This window comes from Larimichthys crocea, chromosome XXIV, assembly GCF_000972845.2.
Source record: "Larimichthys crocea isolate SSNF chromosome XXIV, L_crocea_2.0, whole genome shotgun sequence".
NCBI classification, from domain to species: domain Eukaryota; kingdom Metazoa; phylum Chordata; class Actinopteri; family Sciaenidae; genus Larimichthys; species Larimichthys crocea.
Window position 1 is genome coordinate 17,588,202 of NC_040034.1, and position 16,020 is coordinate 17,604,221.

General features: G+C 40.6%; 1 protein-coding gene across 1 annotated transcript; it reads right to left on the reverse strand.

The window, feature by feature from the left end:
• Nucleotides 1–1,261: 1,261 nt before the first annotated feature.
• nrde2 (NRDE-2, necessary for RNA interference, domain containing) lies at nucleotides 1,262–11,952 on the reverse strand. Its single transcript, XM_010751011.3, has 19 exons — nucleotides 11,828–11,952; nucleotides 10,024–10,123; nucleotides 9,578–9,775; nucleotides 9,322–9,462; nucleotides 8,820–9,085; nucleotides 8,253–8,479; nucleotides 7,631–7,855; nucleotides 7,163–7,352; nucleotides 6,814–6,947; nucleotides 6,140–6,260; nucleotides 5,835–6,010; nucleotides 5,571–5,742; nucleotides 5,250–5,470; nucleotides 4,224–4,725; nucleotides 3,245–3,618; nucleotides 2,947–3,086; nucleotides 2,599–2,740; nucleotides 1,798–1,869; nucleotides 1,262–1,617 (listed from the first exon to the last, which is right to left on the reverse strand). Exons 1-19 carry the CDS (start codon nucleotides 11,901–11,903, stop codon nucleotides 1,492–1,494), a joined length of 3,603 nt encoding a protein of 1,200 aa, XP_010749313.3. The 5' UTR covers nucleotides 11,904–11,952; the 3' UTR covers nucleotides 1,262–1,491.
• Between the last annotated feature and the right edge of the window lie 4,068 nt (nucleotides 11,953–16,020).

The following is a 16,020-nucleotide window of genomic DNA, read 5'->3' on the forward strand; positions in this document are numbered from 1 at the left end:
AATCTGTGTAGTCCTATATTAAAATGTCTGTTCGTTGTTAATCAAAATTGTTCTTTGGACCATTTGACATAACATATAACACTGCAATAGTATACATGCGGTGTGTTTTGTTGTCATTAAATATAATCTAGTGAAATGTAGTGGAGGGCTGTGTGATACAACGATTTTGTATAGATAAAAAGATAATCATCACTTTTATCAAAATAATGGAGTTGTTTGTAATGGTGACTGTTTGCCTTTGAAATAAATTGGTCTGAAAATGAAATTCAATAAAAGGTTCCTCGTGTCTATTTATGCTAGTTTTTTTTTTTTAATCTGTTGAAAGTGGCACACAAAGTGGCGGACTATTTTGTGTTACACAGAGTTTTATGCAGGCGGAAGGATACGTTCTAAACGTCGCGGCTGACGGCACTGGGGAAGTTGCGGTTTTGCTTTTGATAGGTGGATTCTGATTGGACAGCGCAGAGCCGCAATATTCTACACGCTGTACAGAGGCTGCTGATTGGCCAGGGCGGATCTGCAATGCGTCAAACCACGGCGCGGCAACGATGGAAGGAGGGAGCGACTCCAGCGCTACTCTGTGTGTGTGTGTGTGTGTGTGTGTGTGTGTGTGTGTGTGTGTGTGTGTGTGTGTGTGTGTGTACGGTGTTATGACCAATATACGAACAGGGTCGGTGAAAACTTTCAGGTAATTCACAGGTGAGGTGGAAAATTAAGTCGCAAGTCTAAAAGATAATTAAATATTATTTGGGCAAAAAAATAATTAAACTAAGTTTAAAATATAGTTAAAATAAGATGAAAAACATTTAAAAACAGCAATATCACTTAGTCAAACTCGGACATATTTTACAGTAACACTTAAAAGAAAAAGCAGCACCACATGGAAAGTGATAACTTTCCAAAGTTGACACTGCAGTCTGATCTTTTTCTATTCCTGGTATCTGGGTAAGGTTGTTTTTCACCAAGGTGCAGGGAAACAGTATCATTTAACCTCATTAGCATATCGCCATCATCTGGAGTCTCAGCGGTGTCCAAAGCAGTATGAACAAGTTGAAGCATTTGCACACGGACATTCACATTTAAAATATGACCTTGTCTGTCTCAGGGTTTGTTTACAGTTTCTTTCATTAGACTCTGCTGGCAGAATTGCTTTTTCACAATCACATCTAATATAAACATGTCACAGAGTTTTATGATAACTCATTTGAAACACAGGCCTTCGACCGCTGCGTGCACGCAATACAATATGCATAGACAAATCTACAACAACTGAGAATCATACATTTATTTGGCTTGCTGTGAAAATAAAGCATAATGTACAAAGGATGGCCTCTTGCCAATCTTTAGATAAGATCACTGAAACTTTACTGTTGAATACTGTAGTCATGAGCCTCTTGTTTAAGTTTGTCTCCTCTTCTCAACATCATTATGTGAGTTGGCATGTTGCCAATAACGCAAACACAAGTTTGTGAATGAAATGTGTGTGTGTGTTCAGTCTTCCAGTAGTATATCCAGTTCTTCTAAAGGCAGCCTGAGTCGGAGCTCTTTCTCTGTCATCAGATCTGCAAACTCCTGCAGATGCTCAGGGAACAGCTGCACTCCGTCCATGTACAAACCCTGATCACACACACACACACACGTGCCATATTTGCAAAAAATGCAAATTTACATTGACACACACACACAAAGAAAGAGGAAGAGAAAGGGAAACAATTATTTTCTTGTACGTATTTAACATGAAATAGAAAAGAGGCCATCTGCTGTTAGGAAATATAACTAGTCTTGTTTTTGTCTCACCTTAACCCAGGGGATATTTTGTAAGGCCTTGTAGAAGATCCCTGTGGCTTTATCCACCTTCCCTTCCGACATCTACACATACACACACAACCACACGCACACAGCACAGATACTTTATAGTGACATTCAATATTTGTGTATTCAAATGTGCAAATTACACAAAGTAAGTATGTTAAGGCTGGTCTCACTGTGTGTGTGTTAGTTTTCTTACTTCTATCTCTAAGTCAATATTTGGAAAATGAGGAAAAATAGGCAGCACTGTAAGGTCAGAGAAAAACGAGCGCAATGACACACAGAACAAAATAACCTCTTAAGAACACAGCAGGCTGAAATGTACATTTTCATTTAAATTTGACTCCTTTGAACATTTTTTTTTAAATCCTGATTTAAGGCTGATAGTAATATCAAAATGATACTGTAAGCTGTCAAAAACATCATTTATTTTGTTTACTTTAAGTAGATGATTGACAGAGAGCTTCAGTAACAGTTCCTGCCCATCTCAACAAAACTGACCCACATACTATGTCTTAAATTTATTTTATTTTAGTTAAAATGATACTTTACAATCTCACTATTATCCTGACAGATACTTTATACATGTAACATTTGCAACTGTCATCATGTATGCATCTATGAGCTTTCAGTGAAGTCTATAATGCGTATATTTGAGTATAATCAGACTGTACTATAACAAATTTCCTCTTATTTTGTATCTTTCCTTCACTGATCAAAGAGAAGTCAACAGTGTGTCCTCATAGGGGCAGTAGATGTGTGAGTTTGTGCCTGTTGTTGCTGTCTCACCAGGAAGTGCATGTACATCCTCCAAAGTAAAGGACAGTGAGAGCCCATCTCTGTTGCTATGGTGCTTTCAAACAGTGCACGGATACGGTTACTGAGTCCATTCTCTGGCAGGATGGGCAAGGCAGTGTCATGGCAACAAGACCTATAAAAGACAATGAGAATATTAGGTTTTTAAATGTGGCGTTTTCGTAGGCAGTGTGAATGAAGTTTTCTTGGCACAAAAAGACAAAGAATAGATTCAATTCTGATTCTAGCATCTTGATTACATCTTTTGAAGTTGTTAGAAATGTTCATTACCTGAGTGCAGGACAACCCCGCTCCTACCCACCCTCCTTAGTCTTAGCTTACCTCTGAGCAGCGTCCACCAGCTGCTTTCTTTGTTGTTCAGCGACAATGGCAAAAAGGCGTGGCACCACACTGCTGTTGTCCCTGGTTACAGAGTCAAAAAAGCGACGCGCACGGCCAGCACTATGGTAACGGTTCTCCACCTGAAACAAAAGGTCACATCGTGTCCAAACAATCAAATGCTGACTCCGGTGCAGCACGTGCAATGAGCTGGGAAAAACATGTACTGAGAAGGGACAAGTGGCTGTCACTCAAGCTGCCTTTAACCCATGACGGTTAAAAAACAGTTTCGGTGGCTTACCTGTACATATATGCTCCACAGAGGGGCGCTGCTGGGCCAGGTGGAGAGGGCAGAGGTCAGCGTCTGTCTCAGTGTTGCCAGGGGAAACACACTGACATTGTTGTGATACCTGAGCAAGGCAGCCTGCTGCACTGCCAGTGCTTCACACTCAGAAGCTAGCCTGTTAGCATCAGTGCTACCAAGACTGGCCTCCTCATTGCTGCTGTTAAGCTGCTTGTCCGGTATTAGCGTGCGGTGCAGCTCCTCCATCCTCTCTCTTGCCTGGCTGTAGACGCTGTTAGCTGCTTGGATGCCCACTGTGAGGTACTGGAACAGAGCATAGCAGCCTGCCAGGCCCCTCAGCTTCAGCTCCTCTCCTAGTAGGTCCTCTTGACCTGATGAGATAAGAAGTCAAATCTGATTAATAAATGATAAACATTGTTCACAGAAGACCTGTCATATTAAGAAAACCGCAGGTGTTACTTATAACATTAACAATAGCTCTGTTCAAGTGTCCCAATAGGACATGACAGTGCGACTGTGAGCCAGCCTGCACAGCAGCACGAGCTTAACACAGAAGCGGCAAAATTTGTTTTATTAATCACACCTATGCTTTTCCTACTGTGACAAGTCACACTGTCTTCTGTAAGAAAGGTCTAATCGACTCTAATCAAAGTGGGAGGACATATGGCGAGTTCTTAATCACATAACTAGTTAAAATGCAATCTAGAAGACAGTGGCTGCCATTATTTTGCCAATGTTTATTTTAAAATCCTAATAATAATTGGGTATGCACCAATCTGATCACCCTGATCAATATCAGCACAGATACCTGATTAATTGGATTGAATATTCACAAGATGTAACCCCAGATTCAGTGTTCCTGCTGTTGGTTACAGGTATTCAGTCACAGCAAGCAGACCAATTTGTTTTTTTGGCGTCATGTTACCTAGCATGACCTCGACAGATGAAACACACAGAAGCAGTTGATAAATTGAACCTTTTCTGTTGGCCCGAGAGCTGTGGAAGTTTTGGTCGAGGGCTGACAAGCCCACAGTCAAAGCCTGCTCATACGACCTCCTCGCTTTCAGGATGGACACCGGAGAAGGGGACTGGGAGGACGAAGTGGATGAGGAGGTTCCTTCTGCCAGCCTGGTTAGTACACACACAGCTGGGGACACAGCGACATCAGTTTTTCCTCCTCCTCCTCCTCCTCGCACACCTGCCTCGTCCTCCACCTCCAGCTGGGCCCACAGCAGACACAGCTCACAGAGGGTGGGGCTCCTCAGTCCTTTAGTTCCCCCTATCGCCGTGGCCGTGGAGAAGACCTTGCGAGCCTCGTCGAGGTTACCCAGCATCCACTCCAGGTGGGCGAACTCCTGCCACAGCACCAAGGACGAGCGGTTGTCGGGTTCTTTGAGTAGTTGCTTGGCAACCCGCTTGCTGCTCTTGCCCTGAGAGCGGAGACGCTTTTTGTTGCCGCTACGCAGACAGCGCCAGACCTGACATAGATATAAACAAATACACATAAGTGCAAATATCACGCTCTTTGACAGATATGAATTCTGTATTTTAATAATTTTGATGCTAAACTGATGTGTGATCAAGTGAATGGTTTCTCTGTCATTCCTACTCTGCGCCTTGTACTATGTAACTTTGTACTCCGGGTTCAATCACCCACCCACTTTAAGTCACACATCACCAACTATTTACCTTTTTTTATGAAACTGGATCATATTTTATGGACAAAATATTTTCTAGTTTTCCCTCTGATAGGGTTGGTGTGCTCAGGGTGGCCTCAGCGTGTCATCGAGCCACCCTTTAGGACCGCCCAAAAATTCCTGGACTGAAAACCTCTAACTCCACATTTCAGTGATACGATATGTTCAAAGTTTTTTCACGTGTCTTTCGCAACTATTTTTCCAACATATTTGTTGTGGTTAGAAATAAATCCCAGAATTGCTTATACACAGACTTTTAAATGTTGCTTTAATATAACTTGAGAGTCAGATAAACCGACCCCTACCTTGAGCTTCTCGTACTGCATCCAGCTGAGTGACAGGACTGCTCGGTGGTGCGCAGGAAGGATGGGTTGGACCGTACTGAACACATTGTTGACAAATGTCTCGCCCTGCTTCCCGAGACCGACCCACTTCCTTGTTCCCTGGAGAGTGGTCATGTGGCCTACAGAGTTAACTCCCAGGTCAGGTTGGTCGTAGGAGGTCAGAGGACGCTGGATCTCATTACCTGGGATGTGACATGGAGTAAGCTTTGTCACTTCAAACTTAAATTTTAAAAAAACAAACAGCTGGTCTGTTTTATTCCGACTTATGGTGTTATTTTTTACCCTGAGTGAGCAGAGAAAGACTCTCCAGCAGCAGGCCAGGCTGACAGGGGGCAGCAGAGAGCACAGAGTCTACAGGGAGCCCCAGGAATGACAAGAAACGAAGAAGAAGACAGAGCTGGAGGTCTGGTGAAGACAGGCGAATTAGGGAGGGACCGATGTCATCAAACAAGACCTGTAGTCAGAGAAAGAGAGAGAGAGAGAGGAAGAAGTCACAAAGTGGTCACATACATACCACACATGAGCAGAGACACTGTAGACCAGTACCTGTCTGTCCGGGTCCTCGCAGTCCTCCTCTGATTGGCCCTTAGCTTTGTCAGGCCTCCAGGGCAGCCACTGTGTCGCTTCACGAGACGACTCCACATCCAACCAGACTGTGTGTCTGGGCTGACTGCGATCCTTCACCTCCTCCCCATCCTCCTCCTCCTCCTCCTCTTCTTCCTCTGTGGACACACATAACAAACACACAGAGGAACATGGAGCTCATTTAATTGTTATTTTTATGCTTTGAGATCACTTTGATGTGTGTGTGTGTGTGTGTGTGTGTGTGTGAGTGTGTGTGTGTGTTTTACCTGCACTGGGCTGTAGCCACCCTCCTCGCTCTTGTTGGAGCATCCAGGCTTTCCAACCTCTGGCCCCGAGCTCTCCAACCCTCGCCTCACCGCTGTCCCAAAACGGCTCAAAGAACTCAACCTGTGCACACACATCAAAACATGAATGAACTGACACAGTTTCCTCCTGCACACACATCAAAACATGAATGAACTGACACAGTTTCCTCCTTATTTGCATTAACTGGAACACTGTTGTGTCCTCTTGTATGTCTACATCCATCCATCTCCCATAACCGATTATCCTTATCAGGGTCGTGAGGGGCTGGTGGCGATCCCTGCTGACACTGGGCGAGTTGCATGGTCTTTAAAATGTAAATTTTGAATCTTTGTTTCATACAAAGTGTTTTTTTACTAAGGCCATGTGCTAGACTATTTCTTGGCTTGGGCTCAGTGACGTCCTGCAGGCTCCACTGCTTGCTTCGCAACCCACATAGATCCAGGAAGTCACTGCGCCAGGCCAAGTGTCGAACTATGTTTTTGAGTCGTCATTATATGGATTATATGGTTGTAGTTTGGTCTTATAATCAAAATGATTTAATAGCATTAACTTTTTTGAAATACTAAATAAGATTAGATTCAGTGCCAGTGTAGTTTTAGTGCTTTACTGTGTGTGTATGTGTGTGTGTGTTTACCTGCTGCTTGGTGGACAGTTCCCGTACACTGTCGGGTTTGTAGAAAGTAAAGTCGATCATGGCCTGAAACAGAGAAATCGCCTTCTCTGAGTGACCAGCCTGACGCAGGAAATGACACTGCTGTGTGAAGATATCTGGACAGACAGGATAAAAAAAACAACTTTCAATAAACAGTGAGAATACAAACAGAAACATTTTGTATTCGAACAAACGAGAATGTGATATGTGTACACAGGCAGGTGATTAAAACCGGGTTGACTGAGAAACTGAGCAGGGTAATTGTTCCACTAATCGGTCCTGACAGTGTAGAAAAACTGGATGAGTAAAGGCTAAAGAAAATCTCTGTTACCCAACATATCCTCCTCAATCCCTGGCAGGGCCGGGTGAGAAAGCATGCTGCCATCACGCACGGCACTGAGCGTGCTCAGACACTTCCCATAGGCAGAGTTAACCTTTGGCACGGTGAAGTTGCTGAAGTAGCTCTGGGTGAATAGCAGATACTCCCTCCACAAGGGGGTACTGTTTGGGTGCAGGAACACCTGAAATACAATTGATAAACCACCAAGTTGTCTTTGTTAGAATGATGATAAGCTTTGGTCAGTGACAAAAAGTAGGGAAAACAACTGAATGGACAAGACAAGGTGGAGGAGCATTGCTTGGTAGTGTGAAACTGCATGCCCTAAAAAGAGGACATTGTTTTTAGGTCAAAGAAAATAACCCACAGCTGTAATTGCACCTTGAATGTGCAGCGCTGCATGTAATCCAAATACAAAAGCCGTGAGTGAGTTACGTGGAAACAGAAAGGCTGCGGACTGACCAGTTTCTTCCACTCTTTAGCCAGAAGTGAGGGCTCCCAGAGCTCTTGGCAGACCCTGAGCCTCTCCAGCTGCAGAGCTATGCAGCCGGGGTTGGTGGCAACTGCGCGCTCTGCGATGCTCAGTTTTTTCTCCAGGACCGCTCGGTAGGAAGACTTACGACGCTCGGACGGATCGCAGCCCTGTTTATCTTCCTCCACTCCAAACACTGCTGCACTCAGCTCATCCTAGACCGGGAGAGGAGATGATGATGTAGTTATAATTATAGGATGATATAATCTCACTGGAGTCATCACAATTTTTGCTGGTAAAGAATGAAAACTGAACAATAACTTTACTACTATAACTCTAGTGTTACTTAAGATTTACATCTTCAGTAGTAATGAATGGTCTTAGGCTTAAGTACCTCAGGCGGTTATGACACTGTTCGCTCTGGTCTTGACCTGGGATTTGTTGATGATTAGGAGAATCTAGAATAAGGCCTCCCTCATCCTTTAATATCCTTATAACAATGCACAGGTGTACATATGGACATTTGTACAAACTCAGACAGACTGTACTGTACATTATCTCAGTTCACAGGTATAAAAAGTATAAAAGTTTACATAATAAAAGTCTTCATACCTGGTATCGTATGAATTTTATCCATAGCTGCGTGTCTGCTGGCTGTTCTCTCAGCCGCCTGTTAAACTCTTCAGTCCTCCCAGACAAAAGCGCAGCACTCTGCCCCATCTCTATGTCCTGCTTCGTCTGCTCTGGCTGCTCCTGCTGCCCCTTCCCCTGCAGCCACAGGGCCGTGGAGGAGTCATACACACCGAGGGGATTTACTGATGATGTCTGTGTTCTGTTTCCTGCATTGACACGTTAAAAAAGTTGAGAGTGAGCTGTGAGGATTGTGATAAAAAACTGACACAGAACAAATTCCAAAAATCAGGTCAGACTTACTTTGGGTATTTTTATGATTACCAGTTAACAATGTGAGAGTCTAAAACATTAATTCCTTTCTTCCTGTCAGAATTAGAGCCACTGAAATAACAAAACACTGTTGATATTTTTGGGGTTAAAATCTGTTATGATCGTGTGGAGTTTGATCTCTGTTGAAAAAAACAACACCAGCTAAGTTTTTTGCTCGATTGTTTTGAGCTCATAATGTCTTCTTCTTTCACAGCCTGTTGTAACTAAATCTCTTACCTGTCTCTCCTGTTTTTCTCTCCTCATCGTCACCCAGCAGGAGGAAAGAGGTGGAGCCGGTGGCGTCAACACGCTCAGGAATTGTAGGTAATGTAGGAACAGGGGGCTCGGACCTCAGCAGCTGGCGACTGACTGCAGAGAAGTACCTGTCTGCTGCTTTCTTCTTGTCCCGGCCTTTCTGTTTCTTATTTGATTCCGACTCCTCCCAGCTGACTCCCTGCCTGCGAGGGTCCAGGCCCAAGGATGAGCTGCCTTTCCTCTTATACCTGGAACACACGGAGAGAGTTAAAAAAATTGTGTTTAAAATGATAAAAACCCACTACATTTTTATACGAGCCTTGAAGTTTGGACAATCTTTCCTAAGCTCAATGGTGTGTTCAGTGTTTTGGATTTGTAATAAACTGTAGAATGAGGTAGTAAGCATGAGCAGGGATAGTTATTAAGACAGATGAAAAAATACAAGGAGAACGATGTCACAGCAGTGCCCCCCCGATGTGTCTACCTGGCTACGTCTGCTCTGTACAGGGACTTGTACGTCCAGTTGGCTGGGTCTGCTTTGCGGTCCACACAGAATGGCTGCTCTGTGGGCGACTGGACGTCATCCAACCAGGAGAAACAACTTGGTAACGGAGCAGCCTTGGGCCTGCATGGATGCACACATAACCGCACACAGCAACCATAAATACAGAGAAGCAGAAGTAACAAAGCACTAGTGTGTATAAAATTAAGAGTGTGATGTAAAAGTACATTGTACATACCCATCTGCCTCTTCGGCCCTTTTGAGGTCACTCGGGAAAATGGTGTCGGAGTCGGACCTACTGCTGTCCGAATACCTCCCACTCTTCTTTTTGTGTTTTTTCTTCTTCTTCCTCTTCTTGTCACTCTTCTTTTTCTTCTTTTTGGGTGGCACATTACCCTCTTCCTCCTCCTCTGCAGAGCTCACCTCTCTGGCTTCACTGTGGATTTTAAAGGAGAATTCAACATTAATGAGAGACTAATCACCTGTCTCAAGTAGAATCAAAGATCTATTTAATGAATGATTAAAAGTGGTAGAAAAACAGCCTCATAAACAAAAAAAAAGTGCTTCACCGTGAAGAAATACAGAAGCAAGTGTAAAGAATAAGAACGTAGAAAGAACAGAGATATATCTATGTTCATATGTGTGTGTATGTGCATGCAAAGTAGCTTTTGATTTGACTTGTACCTTGATTCCTTCTTGCTCTCACTGGTCTTCTCAAAATACCGACTGTGTAGAGAGAGGGCACCTCCGGTCTGAAAACTCTTATATGTTTGCAAGTCTAATTCTAAAAAGGAAAAAGAGGCCATTAAATATTGTTATTCAATAATCAAGAGCAGTGAGAGAACCTGACGGCGATTATCACTCAATGAGTGTGTTTATATGCAGTGTAATATCACAGTTACAACTGAGTTTTTTAAATCTTCTTCTTCTTCCACAGAGTTTTTACGATTTCTTGTCTCACTCAGGTTCTCGTGGATCGTGACTACACCTGGACCTAGGATTGTGACTGCGACCCTTATTATTAAGATAAGATAAGATAAGATAAGATAAGATAAGATAAGATAAGATAGACTTTATTGATCCCATTCCAGGGCAATTTGCTTGTTAAGCAGTTTCTTGGATAAGAAAAATGCTCATAGGGATATCCATGATCGATCATTTCACAGATATAATTATACTGTGTGCACACATGGTGTGTAGCCTTATCCTAAGATGCACATATATATTAAAATGAGGTGTGAATAAGAGTGTGCTACATTATGTCATGCTGGTGTTAAAGAGTCTGACATCATTACTACTACTTGTCATATTTCTATTATAATTATAGTTGTAGTTATCATTATTATTACTATTGTGCATCAGCTGGTTTCTGCCTCTTAAAGGAAGTTTTTCCTTGCCACCATGTGTTTGCTCATGGCATGAACTGTAAATAACATTACATAAAGTACAGTCTTGACCTGCTCTGTGTACTCTTCTGTTGGCCCTATATAAATACAGCTGGTTTGAATGGAGTGATGACAACAGGTATCTACACAGCAGCCTTGGTTAGTAGTTTTGTTATATCGTTACTAAAGTACTGCCATAGTTTGCTTACTAAGACCTTAATGGTTTTGTTTTATAGATCTTTTATTGAGTCAGTTTTAACTTTCTGCTTGATCTCATTTTATGGAAACCTGTCGATTAAAAACAAAAATTGTCTGTTCAAAATTGTGAGAGATGCCAACAGGATAATTGGCATGCAGCAGCTCTGTCTCTCAGAGATCTTTGACAGACGAGTCCTACAGAAGGCTCGGTCCATCCTGTCTAGCCCTGACCACCTATTGTTGCAGGAATTTATTTCTCTGCCGTCTGGACGGAGATACATGCTACCTAGGGCACGAACAAATAGGTATAAATTCTCCTTTGTTCCACGTGCAATCAAAGCAATTCATTTGCACAACTCTTAAATTGCACTGTTCTTGTGGCATTTGTTTGTTTATCTTTTTATCTTTTATAGACTTTTTGCCTTCTGTCACTTATATTCTAACTTCATTTAGGATTGTTTAAATCAGGTTTTGGTTGCTTTACTTTGCGTCATTGTACTATGTCACTGTTTGTCTATTTATTGTTTGTTGTGTAAGTTGCATTGTCACTACAAATCAAATTTCCCCTGGAGGGACAATAAAGCTCTGAACTGAACTGTACTGTACTACATATACAGATGCAGGACTTAAGTTGCTTTCAACCAGGTATGGACACATGTTCGTGTATAAAAAGGTTATACGGTCACACCAGCGTTATATAAGAGGCAAACACACAGTGTCTGACTGTGAGTTATAAAACTCACGGACAGTGAGGTGAGCTAATGCTAAGTAAGCTTAGCTCTGTCATTCATAAAAACGTCCGACAGACGTCAGGACGGCGAACAGCGGCTGGCTCGTAGCTCAGCAGCCCCGAGGTGAATAACAGAAGGAATAACAAAGGTTGTGCTGCCCGGCAGAGTGCTCACCTCTGGATGAGTCCCGCACTTTGTTGCTCTCTACTTCTGCATAAGCTGGAAACAGAGCCATGGTGGTACGTCGCATGTAAACAGTCGCAGGTTTGTGACGTCGTTTAAGGGCCGGCTTACCAAAATAAAATGATTTGGATGAATGAATTGATTGATTGAGAATTTTATTTCGAACATGTAAAAGTCAGAAAAAAAGATAAAATAAAGAAATATACAGTGAAAAAAGAAAAGGAAAACAGGTCAGACGTGTACAGGCGTAGGAAGAAGTGTACACTTATATATTCCTACCCCTTCTCCTCTTATTACTGTTATTACTGATATATTATAATTTATAGGCTGTCTTTATATACTTCTGAATCATCTCAAGGTTTATTTTATTGTTACTGTGATCATTTTAATAGGGGTACTTTTTTATATTTATTAACAAATGTCACTTTTACTAATATTTCCCCCTTTGCTTTATGATCTTAAATAACATAAACAAAGAGTAAACAGACACACACACACACATAAATTTGTATTCATTTCTTTACTGTATTTTATTTTGTTGTTTTTCTTTTATCCTGTTGATTCTACTTTCCATTTACAGTATTTAACTCTTTGATCTTGATGAAATGGAAATGTAGATTTGGATTAATTAAGTCCTTTGTTAGCACTGTTGCCTCACTGCAAGAGGGTTCCTGTTTCTTACCTTGCCTGGAGCCTTTCTGTGTGGAGTGTGCATGTTCTCCCCATGTCTGCATGGGTGGGTGGGTTGTGAGTGGTTGTCTGTCTCTATGTGCCCTGTGGTAAGCTGGCGACTTGTCCAGGGTGTACCCCAGCTCTTGCCCAAAGTCAGCTGGCATAGGCTCCAGCCCCACCATGACCCTGATGAGGAGAAGAGGTTAGAGATGAATTGATGTACTGTATGTTGATATATTTTAATATCTAAAGTACTAACAAACAAAATGAATTTTCTCTCAGTTTGCTGCAGGATCTATCCAGCAGAATGCTTCCTCCAAAGACAAGAAGGGACAAGTCAGATTTTTCTTTGATGAATCCTCCATGGGATTTCTTTGGTATTCCATGTACAAACAGAAACTTTTGACACATTGATCTCATCTTACATCTACAATAAGTTTGCATTTAAAGTTGTATTACAAGTATTATTTTTATTCTCAACAAAAACACAAAAATCATAAATGTAAATGCTTTAGTGTATTATTATTGAATTGATACTCTAGATTTGTATTTATTTTTGAATATTTCTCAGTTTTATTGCATGTGAATGTACTTATTCTATAATTTATGCCTGGGATGTTTATATCATTTTACATTTTATTATTACATTATTTGTTGTTTGTATCATAACTATCAAATACAGCTATGAGGGAAAACAGATTATATTTAGCAGCGATATAAACATCTGTAACAGACAGGTTTAAATCAATATCTGATATCATTTTAGCAAAAACAGAATACAACTTTTATACATGTGTACGACTGAGTTAATGTCTAATGTTTTGAAAGAAGATTTTTCTATTTTGTGGTTCTTAGCGGGGTTTTTTTATTGAAAATGTAATCACGTTGATACCCTGACAGTCAGCTCTGTGGTTTTAATTCTCACATTTGCAAGACATCTATTGTTTTTCCTTGTTTCATTTACTTTGCATGTGATGACCAGATAATAATCAAGAGGCGTGTGCAGAGTGTAATCCTGCAACATGAACGCGTGTCATGCATGAACAAGATTTCTGTAACCATAATTTAGTTTCAAAGAAGAATTTCTTTTTTCAAGTAATATGAACTCTATGTCACAAAAAAGAGAGAAAATTAAAACACTGTACATGTAAATTAATTAAGAGGTCATTTAAAATCACATTAAATAAGATTAAATATATGTGCCTGAAATCAGGACATAATAATTCATTCTTTTACATAAAAAACTAGAATCTTTGACTTTTGTTATTTTAATAATGATGACAAAAGATAAATCTGTAAAAATATAGAAAAATATAGTTCAGCAGCAGTGGAGACACAGTGTTCAGTTCATCAACCAGGTTGCTTCTGGGATGTGGGAGGAGGTTTCCCCCTGAGACAACCTGGGGCACAACTGCTCCTGTGCCAAAAGCACCACCTGCGTCTCCTTAAATTTAGCACAGATCTCCACAGTATATATGACAGATAAAATGACATGTTTACCTACATTATTAGAGATAATATAAGACTGCAGATAACAAATTGAAATAATAATTATATTATAATAATATTTCTGAAGCCTATAATTTACTGTCAGAAAGGTTAAACTTTATGTTTATTATTGAGGTTGGTGGTGTTGTACCAGAATGCATTATATAAAAAGGTGTTTCTAATACTATGTATTTAAATGGAGTGGACAAAATATTAGAAACTCAACATAACTCCAACATACAGTTAAACTAATACCTCTCTGGTAGTGTCAATAAAATTTGAACATTATCATCTATTGTCTTATTATTAAAGGTCTGGTATTCACTCTGTCACCTGCTCTGTCTCTCCCTGCCATCTTGTCATTTCAGATCCCTAACACCATTCCTATCACCTGACCTAACCCACCCACCCACCTGCTGCTCACCTGTTCCCTATTTCCCTTATTAGTCTTGCATCACACCGCCCATTTCCACTGACTCCATGCCAGATTGTCTAGTTTGCATCTGCCCTTTCCCTTTCCCTTTGTTCTGCCAGTCTGATCTATGGTTTAATGACACTCTATCTAACCCCCTTTTGGATATGTTTGCCTGTCTACCTTGTTTTGCCTGTTTTAGACTCCAGTAGACATGAACCTGTCTGCCTTTGAGGCATGCTTTTGGATTGCTGTTTTACCATTACTACTTAGCCTACTACAAATATTCTACTTACTTTGTTTACTTTTTTAAAAAGATGACAATAAGACGCTCAAATATAAAAAATAACACAAAATTCATGACAATACAGCCAGTGTAAATGCATTGTAATGGAGTCATGTGTTAGTTATGCAGCTTGAAATCACCTTTGCATTGTGATTACAGAACAATGCAAAGGTGGAGAGACAGGAAGACAAATGCATTAATTTCCTATAATTAGACAGAAGTTCATAGAAGCTATATATATATATGTGTGTGTGTGTGTGTGTGTGTGTGTGTGTGTGTGTGTGTATATATATATATACAGTTTACTCTTTAGAAATCTCTGACAAAATGAGGCAGTACATTAGAACAGGTGACATAATTAAAAGTACTGAATAGGACAGAGAGGATATTATAGATATCTCTGTTATGGATGTTAGGAAATTGAAGTAGCTAAAGTTTGCATAGGGGCTCTAACTACAATGAAATTATTATGTTTGGATTATGTAATTATACTTGTTAGTACTGAGTCTGAAAACAAATCTAATATGAATACAACCTAGCTGTGAAACTGGTCGACTTTCACCTTTCACAGACATTCAAGTTTACTCCTTTATTGGAACATAATACAGAATAACACCACATAATACATTCAAATAGAACAACAGGTAGATACCAGAAATCACTGTTCTTAGGGGCTCCGAACAAGATATATGGTCTATGACCTATTTAATGGTATAAACATATAATGACATAGAGAGGTTTGTGAGAAATTTGATCTGATCTGAACTGAACTGGCGTGTTAGATAATAAGTAATAAGGTGGCAACGTCCATCCTAATTCCCCTTAGGACAATTGTTCAGCAGGCTTTAGTGCACTCTATTGTATTGTTATGAGGCCATTCAGTACTCGGGTAGCAAGCAGTTCACTAATACATTTATTACAAATGCTTTACCTGCATAGTATTATCATTATAAGAATAAAAAGACAAAGAGACAATATATTTGTTTATTTATGCAGATCCACCTGAGTGCTTCAAAATCGTGCATAAAAGATTCATTTGGGATAGCTGTATGAATTAGTAAAGCATCTTCATTTAAAGGTATATGACTGGATGTACTGTCTGTTAACGCTGGAGAACTGATGATGAAGAAAATAACTGAACATTTGTGTTAAATAATAAAACACAGCTGCAAGGGTCTTCTCTCAAAACTGAAAACTAGCAGCAAAATCCCATGGCTGTATGAGGAAACGCCCTTGTGCATCAGGTGTTGAGCATATTACAACAGTAATAATGTGTGTATTCACTTCTTTTCTTCCATGGAGACCTGGCGTGTAGGATTATGTAAA